Source organism: Rosa rugosa, chromosome 2 (assembly GCF_958449725.1).
Source record: "Rosa rugosa chromosome 2, drRosRugo1.1, whole genome shotgun sequence".
NCBI lineage: Eukaryota > Viridiplantae > Streptophyta > Magnoliopsida > Rosales > Rosaceae > Rosa > Rosa rugosa.
In genome coordinates, this window is record NC_084821.1 from 24,641,045 (window position 1) to 24,652,598 (window position 11,554).

The 11,554-nt window shown below is 39.6% G+C and overlaps 1 protein-coding gene across 1 annotated transcript; it reads right to left on the reverse strand.

The window, feature by feature from the left end:
- Positions 1 to 3,979: 3,979 nt before the first annotated feature.
- On the reverse strand, positions 3,980 to 11,320 carry LOC133734751 (pleiotropic drug resistance protein 2-like). The gene is made up of 20 exons (XM_062162365.1): positions 10,806 to 11,320; positions 10,521 to 10,641; positions 10,332 to 10,420; positions 10,031 to 10,115; positions 9,632 to 9,922; positions 9,452 to 9,542; positions 8,383 to 9,283; positions 8,097 to 8,257; positions 7,905 to 8,008; positions 7,617 to 7,779; positions 7,453 to 7,524; positions 7,203 to 7,330; positions 6,657 to 6,989; positions 6,282 to 6,572; positions 6,109 to 6,192; positions 5,799 to 5,932; positions 5,487 to 5,714; positions 5,104 to 5,275; positions 4,738 to 4,992; positions 3,980 to 4,476 (listed from the first exon to the last, which is right to left on the reverse strand). The coding sequence occupies exons 1-20, from the start codon at positions 11,168 to 11,170 to the stop codon at positions 4,204 to 4,206; spliced, it is 4,341 nt and encodes a 1,446-aa protein (XP_062018349.1). The 5' UTR covers positions 11,171 to 11,320; the 3' UTR covers positions 3,980 to 4,203.
- Between the last annotated feature and the right edge of the window lie 234 nt (positions 11,321 to 11,554).

Here is an 11,554-nt window from a genome sequence, read left to right on the forward strand (position 1 = left end):
GTAAAGAACAACATTTAACCCCCCATAACCAGAACAAAGCAGAAGAAGCTTAAAAAGCAAAAACCCATGTATAATATTGTTTCCTTCATTTTCCAATAAAGCCTCCACTGTTAACCCAGTATTATAACTAGAACAGAGTGCTCTGCTCTGGGTTTTGCATTTCGAACTCATTCATCTCCAATCTCAATCAAAATTCGAGCTCATCTCTATCAAAAACCACCAAAGATTCAAACTTTCACACACATACATAAGCAATAGCCAAGAAAACTAAAACCCACAACATTTTTTTCCAAAGAAAACAAACCAAATCAAAACCCTGAGCCGAAGACGGTGAGGAATGAAAACTTACCAAGTGAGTTCCAATTTTCTTGATGCTTAAGCTATAGCTTGAAGCAGTAGTGAAAACTCTTTCTGTGTGGTAAGGGGAGGGTGAGTTTGGAGGTGGGATTCTGTTGTTAGTGACTGAAATAGACCGGCATGTGGAGACAAAACCCGACCTGGAATTGAAACCTCCGATGAAGAAGAGGTTGAAGAAGGTGGCATTAGAGGAAGAGCAGCATTAGAGGAAGAGCAGCAGTTGAGGAGGTAGTCGTCTGGGGAGAGAGTCAAGGAGGCGGTTTAGGAAGCCGGAGGAAGAAGAGGGCAGAAGGGAGGAAAAAATAGGTCAGTGGCGGAGGCGTAAAAAAAATTCAAATGAGGGCAGAATCGTCTTTTCGCCACGAATGAACAGTAACGCGAATGAACAGTTAACGCATCTTTTATATATGTATAATAATGTGTTTGAAAGGTTAATGATTGTTTGGCTCCAATTTTGTTGCAGCTGGTCAACAGTCTCTTTTCTTGCGAGGGCGTGCCAGCACCGTCGGGTGCGGTCGTCGGGGGTGTCCCTTGACCTGACTTCTGTTGAGCGATTGTAGACGAGGGGAGCACCAACCTCGTCGCGGGATTCTTTGTGCCTCGTGGCGAGGACTTTTACTGAGCTTCTTGAAAATCACAATCGATACTCGATGTTGTAGATCGAGCAGAGCGAGAACCACTGGGAAGTGAGGAGAACTTGCTAAAGAGTGACTTTAGCTTGGCTGGGTTGCTAGGGCGCTATCCTTGCTTGGCTGGTTCTGTAACCGTTGTGGTTGCGGCACTACCGTCGGCTCCCGAGGAGACTAGGACCGAAGTACGTTGGCAGAGGGTTTGGTGGCATTGAAAGTCGGCTTCTGAGAAGACTAGGACTAGGAGTGTGATCACCGGTAAGAGAAAGAGAAAGAGAGGAGTTGCTCTTAGAGAGGTTGCTCTAGAGAGAACTTAGATCATCTTAGAGATGTTTTGATGTTGTGAATGTGTGTCTAGAATGAGAGGAGAAGGTGTTTATATAGGGAAGAAAAAGAAGAGTGAAATGATGAGTGGAAGAAAAATAATGAAAGTGGAGTATGAAAGTGATTTGTAAAATATGGAAAAGATAGAGAAATGATGAAATGAAAGCAAAGCATGAAGGTGCAGAAACATGGAAGTGATGATGATCTATTAAAGAGATTGTAGTAGAGAAATATATCCAAGGAAAAAAAAGACAAGCATCTAGCTTTCTTCATGTGGGTAGGAAACATGAACATGTGAATATTAAGCTGGTTTTAGGTCAGTTTCTGCCCCTTTATTCCTTCAATTATTTCTCCAACAAGACTTCAGAATGAGCCTTCGACTTCTTCATAAAAAATGTTCCACTATGAGTGTAAATCATCCTGACAAAGTTTCAGAGCTTTATTCCATGCAGTTGGGCCTGAAATGCTGCTGGACCTCTTACAGGTCCAGTTTTCCAGTTTTGCTTCTGTAGAAAATTGGACTGATTGTTTGAAGGCCTTCCACTCAAAACTAGCTCTGTCACTCTTCATAAGAAATTATCCTTGGGATGTCTAGTATTAAACTGGAAAGTTTTAGCTCATTTAGATTTCATGTGGTTAGTCTGCCGCCCCTCCTTCCTTGTTTAGCTCGGTTTCTCCTAGCCGAAGTAGGAAAATGTGTTAAAGTTAACTTTTCATGCTTCCATGCTTCCATAGTAGGCTTTATTTAGCCTCTAAATATATATTTCGAGCTTGTCGACAATATATAGCTTGAGCCACTGACATTGGCTCAATTTCTCCAACACATGCCTTGTCAGGCCAAAATGTTCATTTTGGGTCCAAACAATGATGATTATTTGGGCGTTATGGAGAAACTGCAACAATAAATTGTGGTTTGGGAAAAATGGGTTTTAATTTACAATGTAAAAGCGGTGTACTAAATTGCAAGAGAAAAGGTGCATGAAAATGTTCGACGTAGAAGCGGTGATCCTTTTAAGGAGTTATGGAAACAGATTTAGTGGGCCAAAGTTCCAGGCAATGTTCACATTTGTTTATGGAGAGCTTGCGACAACTTACTGCGTAGCCACAAGGGAGGGATTGCTCACTAAAGGCTACACTAGTGACACAGATTGCCTTTTATGCACTCATAGGTCCGAGGACTCAGCACACGTGTTTTATAAGTGTCTTTCTGCTTTGGAAATATTATGAAAATACAAGGACAGAATATGATTTTCTGGAAAATGGGGATTGCAGTACACGGATCAATCACTACTAGGCAGCAGAAACCAAAACAGAAAAGACAGAACACCAAGTTTTGGTTATGCAGTGAAAACCTCAAATATGAGATTAAAAACACTGCAGGGCTCTTACTCTTGAAAGCCCAAAATAAGAATCATCTTATTATAAAGGATATGTTCTTTTACAGACTTGAATTGCACAAGTTTGGCTACAAAGCTAAGACAAAATCTACTCCAAAATTTGTCTCCCTTCTTGAACTCCTTTTCACTTGCATGATCTTCAAATCTTGTTCTTCTTTCTTCACAGTCTCCCTACTGATCTCGAGAGAGTATTATGCATATGAAACTATGATCACAAACACTTATACATGGACCAAGTGTTTTGACACTTTGTGAAGACACAAATTCAAATAAACATGCAAGACTCAAACCAAAAATTCTTGCCTATCTCAAGTCCCCTTTTGCTGAGTATATTCCTGCAATATATATTCAACCAGCGGCAACCACTCAAACAAAACAGAAACAACCCTAATTAGACTTCTATTAGGAAAGAGCTTTTATTCCAAGATATCCACAAAGTCCTAGAATGCCTAGGACTTAAAAACTACCCTTTTATTTATCAGAGAAAATCTTTTAAGAATGTAATTCCATAAAGCCCAAAATAACTTCCTAAAAACTGAGTCCACATAAAACTGACTGCAGATGCAAATGCATGTACCTGATTCTCCGAGATCAATAAAGGGACTCTTTGTATGGGAATGCCAAGACGACAGGTACAAGAGTTGTACCTACATATTATCTGCACCTCCCTTTAATCTTTAGAACAGTTTATTGACCTCCATTAACTTCAAGGAATGGATGTTAAAGCCTGCCTTGCATCTCAAGGCAGATGTGTTTGAAAGGTTAATGATGATTATTTGGGCGTTATGGAGAAACTGCAATATTGTGGTCTGATTCTACTCAAACTGCTCAAGACATCATGCTGAGCTCCTGGCGTGGTTAGAGGAGTTTCAGAAAGCTAGAGCATCTGAGAGCAGACCGGTGATGCAGGAGAAAAAGTGGTGGAGGCCTGCAGGAGGAAGCTCAATGTGGATGGAGATTTTTTGCCTCAACTGACAAAGGGGAGAAGTGCTTAGAAACTCAACAGGGCAGTTCGTTGTAGCATTTGCTTATTCTTTTCAACATGTAGCCTCAGCGAAGCAAGTGGAGGTTCTGGCTAAAAGAAAGTTCGTTCTCTTGTTTCAAAAAGGGAATACCATAGGATCAGTGGAGGTAGATAATTAGCGAGTGTCGTTCTTTTGGTTTTTGCTTCAGTTATGCATGAATGCCAACACACAAGGATAAGATAGCTGGCCATTTTTTGTTTGTTTACACATCAATGCATGAGATCTATTCTCATAGCTGGTAAGAAAATATAAAGAACAAGGCCATTGCCAAGGCTTCTTTTATTAAATATTGACGAATAAATATGACCATAAAAGTTAACTGGGAAAGACGTTGCCCAAGCCAATCAAAATTACAACATATGTTATGATACAAAAAAGACAAAAAGAATGATCAACAGAGTTCTTTTCACTCTGACTTGCTGCTATAACATCCCTGAAAAGGCTGATTGGATGCACAATGAGGTTGCTTGATCATCTCCTCTGGAAGTTAAGGTACTTGATACCATAAGCAAAGACAAAGAAGAAGAGGAGGACCCAACCAACATGAGCAACGACAACTGGTATGAGGAAGTCGTGGTCATAACCCCAAACCCCTTTAAGGAATAGATCTAATCTTTCTATGCTTCCATCAGAAAGTTGGACAAACTTATCCTTCCGGTCACCAAATTGAGATGATTGGACACCGTAAATTGTCCAAGCAATTGGAGAACCCCAATAGTACCACCTCCACCATATCGGGAGTAGCTGCAAATTTAAGAATGAATATTGTCATACTCAATTTTACCTGGTTTACCAATTGAACGCCTAGACTTTCATGCATAAGAGAAACTCCTACATTAGCAAACTTTTTTCTAACATATTCATATTTCTAGAAATCTATTTAAATTATAAAGAATGCCACCTAATTTGGTATATTCGAAAATCACATATCTTCAACATTCCTGGGTATGAGTAAGGACAATGAAAATAGTAATAAAAAAAGAGAGAAAAGAAATTAAAACATACCGGTCTAGCGAGGAGGAAACCGGAGAACAAATTCCAGAAACTCATGAAGAAGGACATGACAATTGCAGCGATTTGATGGCCGGGAGTTAGGGCAACCACCATCATTCCATACATTGACATGTATGTAAAACACATGAATATAAAGTAGTAGAAATACAAAAATTTCTCAACTTTAAATTCATAGCCGATCATGGTAAATAGAAGAAGGGAATAAATGAATGTTTGTATAGCAACATAAATCGTCTCAATGGCCACCTACATCACAATAGTTCATAAAAAGTAAATAGATAAATAACAGAGCAGAAGGTATAATTTGGTGTTTGGCAAAAACGAATACAAAAGTGAGTCTGTGTTCGCATATCTTACCTGAGCAAATGCATAAGGCAACTCTGAATACATTCCTGCTGCTCTTTCTCGGTAGAAAACTGTTCTCTCAATCGAAACCACAGATTGCACTGCAGAAGCATTTCCCGCTCCAAGGAAAAGAACAGCAGAATATGTTGCTCCCAGAAGGTTAATAATATCTTGTTGTTTCTCTCTGTCGACAAATCATATGTGTGAGAACTCTAGGAGACAACATGTACAGAAAAAGGAGTGGGATCCTCTACAACTTTGTTCAAAACAAAAACAATTTTATGGAGGTCTAAACTCAGATTGGAGAAAACTTGTAACTGGGTCGCATATTAAAAGAACACAAAAAAGAAATTGACAAATGGAGCATTATAATAAGTTGAAGTTCTTAAACTTACAACACGTTTCCTTTCTTCCAGAAGATGACGCCAAAAAGTACGCCGATGACTATTGTGTTGAAAAACCTGATGGCATTGTAGTGCGAATTCCTCCAGTATGACCAGTGTTGTTTCCAAAAGCAAGCCTTGCATTGAGTTGGGAAGCTTTGCGAGTATTGGGTGGGGAAGTAAAGGTCCTTGGAGCCTGGGAGTGGTGTACTCAATTCCTTGATAAGTTCTTGAACGCTCCTGGACAAGTGACCACAAAATTAAGAATTAATATGAGATTTGGACAAATAAAAATGAAAAGGATATACTAATCACTGTACATACCTATACAGCTCAGAGTTCGCATATATTTCGGCAAAATCAACGTTATTTTGAGCCTCAACTGCAGCAGAGCTGACCTCTAACATCCATGTAGCAGGGTTGTAGCCGTCTTTTATCTTGGGAACTCCTGGAATGGCCTGCAAGAGGTTTTCGATATAGTAACTATTTCCTTCGCTCCAAATCATTATAATTTCATTCAGAGCATTTCAATCATTATAAAGAGACCTCCAAACTATCGAGAATTCAGCAACAAAATAATTGTCGAGAACTAGGATTGAACTGAACACTAAAGGTAAAGCATGTATAAAGTTACCTCAAAATATTCAACAAGTTTGTGAGACCGATCACCAAGAGGTCCAGCATAAATCACTTGTCCTCCTCTTTTCATTAAGAAAAGCTGCAACGGAAAACAAAATCAAAGTGAAATATAGCACATGACATAGTGAACAATGTTAGAGATTGACATTTCTTAAGAAATGATAATACCTCATCAAAAGCTTCGAAAATGTCAATGCTAGGTTGGTGAATGGTGCAGACAACAGTTCGTCCAGTATCGACGGTGTTTCTTACAGTACGCATAACAATGGCAGCTGCTCTAGCATCAAGCCCTGATGTTGGCTCATCCATAAAGATAATGGAAGGATTTGCAACCAATTCTACAGCAATGGTCAGCCTCTTTCTTTGTTCAGTTGAAAGTCCATCAACTCCTGGAAGTCCAACTAAAGCATTCCTCAAGGGGTTAAGCTCCACCAAGTCCATAACTTCATCAACAAACATCTATAGCCAACAAAATCAAAGTCAACTATGTAGCAATCTCCACCAAGTCCATAACTAAAATTAATGGTTCACCAAATGATATACCTTTCGTTTGCTTTTGTCAACATCCTTAGAAAGACGTAGCCAGGCAGAGTATAGCAGAGATTCATAAACAGTAACATATGGTGAATGAATGTCGTTCTGTTCACAATAACCGCTAACCCGAGCAAATGTGGTTTGGTTTTTTGGATAACCTGAGATACTAATACTTCCTTCTATATATCCACCAGTCTTTCTTCCAGCTAAGACATCCATCAAAGTAGTTTTTCCAGCACCGCTAACACCAACTAATGCAGTGAGAACTCCAGGCCTGAATGCCCCATTAACATCTCTTAGTAGTTGCAGTCGGTTCTCTTCAATACCTTGGGTCTTCATCTCCTGATAATGAAGCAAATTTGTTACTAGTAATAGATACAAGAATGCCAATTTTGAGTCGCTGTTAAAGTTGATGGATGTTGAAGATGCATTTATTAAACTCAAATTTGAAGCCTTTACACTTTTTAGTTCTGTTTCTCTTTTGATACAAGTTATCACACTGATTTCCAGAAATTGATAGCTTTGTGGAGATATAAGAAAAATAGTCCAACTTACCGCAGGCATATCCACATAGTAGTTCACATGGCTGAAAGCGAGTGAAAGGGGCTGGAAGGGCAACACCATTCCTCGCTTGGCTTGTCCATTTGAAGTTCCTTCTGCAGTTCTCACTTGCATATCAATACCTGAAGGAAATTTGCAAGTAGCCATTGTTATATTTGTGGGCTATAATTTATAAATACAAAAAGAATCCTTTCCAGTAAATGGATCCATGTCAAGTTATACACAAGATATATAGTATTCCAACCTTCTGTCAATTGTGGCCTCCTCTTGGTTTCAGAATCATCCTCCACAATTAGACCTTTGTTGTCGCCAAGGGCTAAAATGGGTTATACAGAGAACAAATAGTCAACACTTGAATCCATTATCATAACAATAGATAAATTATGAAATGAAATTTATTTTACTTACGGTTCAAGTAGGTAAGTGCTGCAATGAACAGCCCATTGAAAAGAAAAGAAAACCCAAAAAGTGCTCCAACACAAATCCAATACCAATATTCTTCAGTGTACAGGCCTCTTTCTCTGAGAAGGGCTTTTCCGAGAGTAGGCTGAGTGGAGGAGTTAGGGGGAGCCTGTTCCAAGGAGAAAAAAAGTTGTTGTTAAACTTGAGAACTTGAGCCAGATCATGGAAGATTGAACCTTAAATTGTAATTAGTAATGTATAGGATGAAATCAACTGAGATTTAAGATGACTTACGCTGCCCCATCTTTTATCAAGAAATTCATTAATAGCAATTGCATTTTGTCCATACATCATAGGTGAGACATAGTAGCCCCAAATCATCCATGACTGGATGTCATCTGCACAAGAAGAAGAGAATAGTTTAAACAATTTGAAAAATTATAGCAGTCTAATTGATACAAGCATTGAATAGAAAAGGAGACTGACCTTTAGCAACAATATAACCTCCTAGGATAAATACCAATAGCAGTGTAAATGAACCAATTGTGTTAGCAACCACATCTGATCTTCCAAGCGCTGCAATGAAACGGAAGAGGGAGAGTGCCATCTGACTTATACCAATGAAAGCCAATAACTGTTTGAAGAACCTGAACATATTGAACATACGTCAGACAGAAAAACATCCACTATTTTTAATTTTAAACCTCACATCTAGCCATATATAAAACATCTGCAAATGATACTAGGAAAGTAGTAATAGAGTAACACTCACCTACTAGGATCAGGTGCAAATCCTATGGTGTAATAGGTAAAAATGATCCATATCGCAGATTCCAACACTGAAACAGGAATTCTGGTCACCCAAATGGGCAAGGCAAAAGCCCACGCTGGATAGAACAAGGCATCCCTCTGTTTAAAGAACACTGGAAGCCGGAAAACTGTCATTGCAAGCTCTGCCACTCCATTAAACATGACGTTAATGAGACTGAAAAACATTGCCCCCCAATACTTTGCTGCACCATTTAGTTCCCCAGGTTTCATTTTTGTTCTTAAGAATACGGTCAAAGCAATTGTAGCCATGATGGCAATCTGTGTAGTTTTGAATATGTACACAAAAGAGTTCCGCTTCATTAGGAGCCATTCCCTTGCAAAGCATGCTTTGAAGAGCTCCATATTGGATATTCCATACTTTTCCTTGACCAAAGCAGCAGGATGGGCATGTCTTTTATCATAAGGAACTCTTAGTTCTTCCCCAAGCCGTTGGCCAACATGGAAGGAGCTGAACGCCCGAACAAAATCAGATACTGTGACTAATCTGTAAGGTTGGTTCTTCTTACACCAGTATTGTTCCTGGTCCTTCCTTGAGGTCACTTCTTGCAAGAAGTCTGCAACACCTTTTCTGTCAGGGCATTTGAATCCCATATATTCAAAGAACTCAAGGACATTCTCACGTGGGCCTTGATAAACAATCTGACCCTCGGAAAGAAGCATAACATCATCAAAAAGATCATACGTCTCTGGTGCAGGCTGCAAGAGAGAGATGACCATTGACACATCCAAAATATGAACCATCTGTCTCATGTATTTGACAATCTGAAAGGTTGTGGAACTGTCCAACCCTGTTGATATTTCATCCATGAAAAATGCTTTTGCTGGTCCAACCAACATTTCTCCTACATTCAGTGAAACCACCTCAAGTTATTACTGGAAATAGGTTTGCGCACTAGTTATTAACTTATCATTCCACAATTTCTAAGCAAGCAAAAAGTTGTCAATACATCTGCCCACATATTCAGCGAAAGATAAGAAAGCATAATCATCATGGAACAATAGTCACATACCAGTCGTGACACGCTTCTTTTGTCCACCAGATATTCCCCTTCTCATGTCATCACCCACCATAATATCAGCACAGATATCTAATCCAAGTATCTGTTAAAAGAATGAGATACAGTCAGGCTAGCTTGTACAATAGACACTAGAGCAATAAATGATAAAGTCTTATGTTTGAATCAACAGACCTTGAGAACATAATCTGTGATCAAACTTGTTTCCTGTCCCGCCACAGATGTGGCTTTCATGTATGCATCAATCCCAGGATCCGGTTTGATACCTGCATCTTTCTCCCGTCTAGACAACTCTACTAGTATATCATACCTTGTTCCAACTCCTAGGCAACGTCCGGAGAAATCAAATGTTTCACGAACTGTCATCTCACCATAATGAAGATCATGCTGGCTAATATAAGCAGAGGTTCTCTGAGGTACAAATTCATTAAATTCATGGCCGCAGTAAGTCACTTTCCCATTTACCTGGTTAGGAGGACAAGTTGTTAATACAGATGCAAAACAAGACTTGTAGGCAAATCACATAGGTTACATAAACTGACAAAAGCTGAGACAGAGAGAACGACAAATTACCCTAAGATCCCTATCTAGTTTGCCAGAAACTGCTTTTAGCAATGTTGTTTTTCCTGATCCCGGAGGCCCAAGAAGAAGTGTCATCCTGAAAACAAACAAAACAACAAGCTCATGGATGGAGCTCAGAAACTAAACCATGTAACATCAAAGTACTTTTTTTAGGATATGTAAACCGACTAGCTCTGCAAATTTATGTCAATCATTATTTGAGATTTTTTTAACGAACTAATATGTGAAGTTTATTCATATAACAGTACAAGTGCAGCCAAGAGATTTCTAGCTGCCAAATTCATGCGCATACCTTGCTGGTTTGATAATACCACTAACATCTTGTAGTATCTTTACAACTCTTTTCTTCGATGGTGAAAGTCCAACAAGTCCCAATATTCCCTAATCACATCAACAGTAATTTAGAGATCTATAGATTCACAGCAGGCACACTAGACAAAGAAGTAAACTTTACTACTGGGAAATGTCTCTGCAATAATACCTCTACTGCGTTCAAGGTGGAATTCCACAGAGTCGGAAGTGCTCTGGTGCCTACAAACGCATCTCCCTCAATTGATAAATTCTGGAATCTAACCTCAACTTTAGGAATATCAATACCAACCCTGTTCCCCAAGTGATAAAACAAAATTTAGGCAAACATATAAATCACAACTTGGCTAGCAATAAAGCCAAGCAAAATACATCTCTGAACCAATAAGCTAACAAACTAAGAACATTCAGATTCAAAGCAACCTTAAATTCCGAATCATGGGAAAGAGAAATAAACCTGTCATTTCTGGCCCTGAGCTTCTTCAAGAACTTCTCGTTGTCCTCCTCAATAACCTTAAGTATGCTTTCCATCAACTGCTTCTTATCTTGATCCCCAAGATGCGCAACGTCAACTTCTTCAGCCACAACCCTTCCATTGCTCATCACATTCCTCAACATCCCCCTCCTCATCCTATCGTAAGTCGGCAACCGCTCTATGGCCGCCCACTTGAGCTCCTCCTCCTCGTCCAGCACCGGCTGCCGGACGCTCCGTTGGAACACGTCCGGCGCGTTCCACATTTCTCGGACACTCGTCGACCGCCAGCTCCTCCGGCTGCTCGACTGCCTCATTAAGTCTTCTCCCGCCATTGCCGCAGCCGCCATTTTTTGGCGGGAAGCAAATCAAGTGCTCACTGAAGTTGGTGCAACCCAAAGTGATCGATGATCAAACCTCAACAGTAGCCGGAAACGAAAGTGATCAGGTTTTGTCGTCTGAAACTTGATCAGAATGAGAATGTGAAAGAAAGAGGAAGAGACGTGTTTGTTGTTGTGAGGAGTTTTGGGTGTGGATTATATAGAGAAATGAAAAGAAGGGCGCTGGTCAGAAAGCGGATCGGTATGGTTTTTATTTTTTAAATTGAAAACATACAGAAAAATAAGCTTCTTCTCTGTACGAGATAGTCCTCGGTCAAATAAGTGGGACTTGGTCTTTTTTTGGTTAGGAGATTTTATGGACTCGAATAGGATAAAATAAAAACCTTTATTATT

What these genes read in the sequence shown, in the direction of transcription:
- LOC133734751 (XM_062162365.1), bottom strand. Translation starts at nt 11,170, where the DNA reads ATGGCGGCTGCGGCAATGGCGGGAGAAGACTTAATGAGGCAGTCGAGC. An exon ending in TTTTCGAAGCTTTTGATGAG is followed by an intron (nt 6,193 to 6,281) that starts GTATTATCATTT and finishes TTTCCGTTGCAG; the next exon opens with CTTTTCTTAATGAAAAGAGG. An exon ending in GTTTCCTCCTCGCTAGACCG is followed by an intron (nt 4,477 to 4,737) that starts GTATGTTTTAAT and finishes TTAAATTTGCAG; the next exon opens with CTACTCCCGATATGGTGGAG.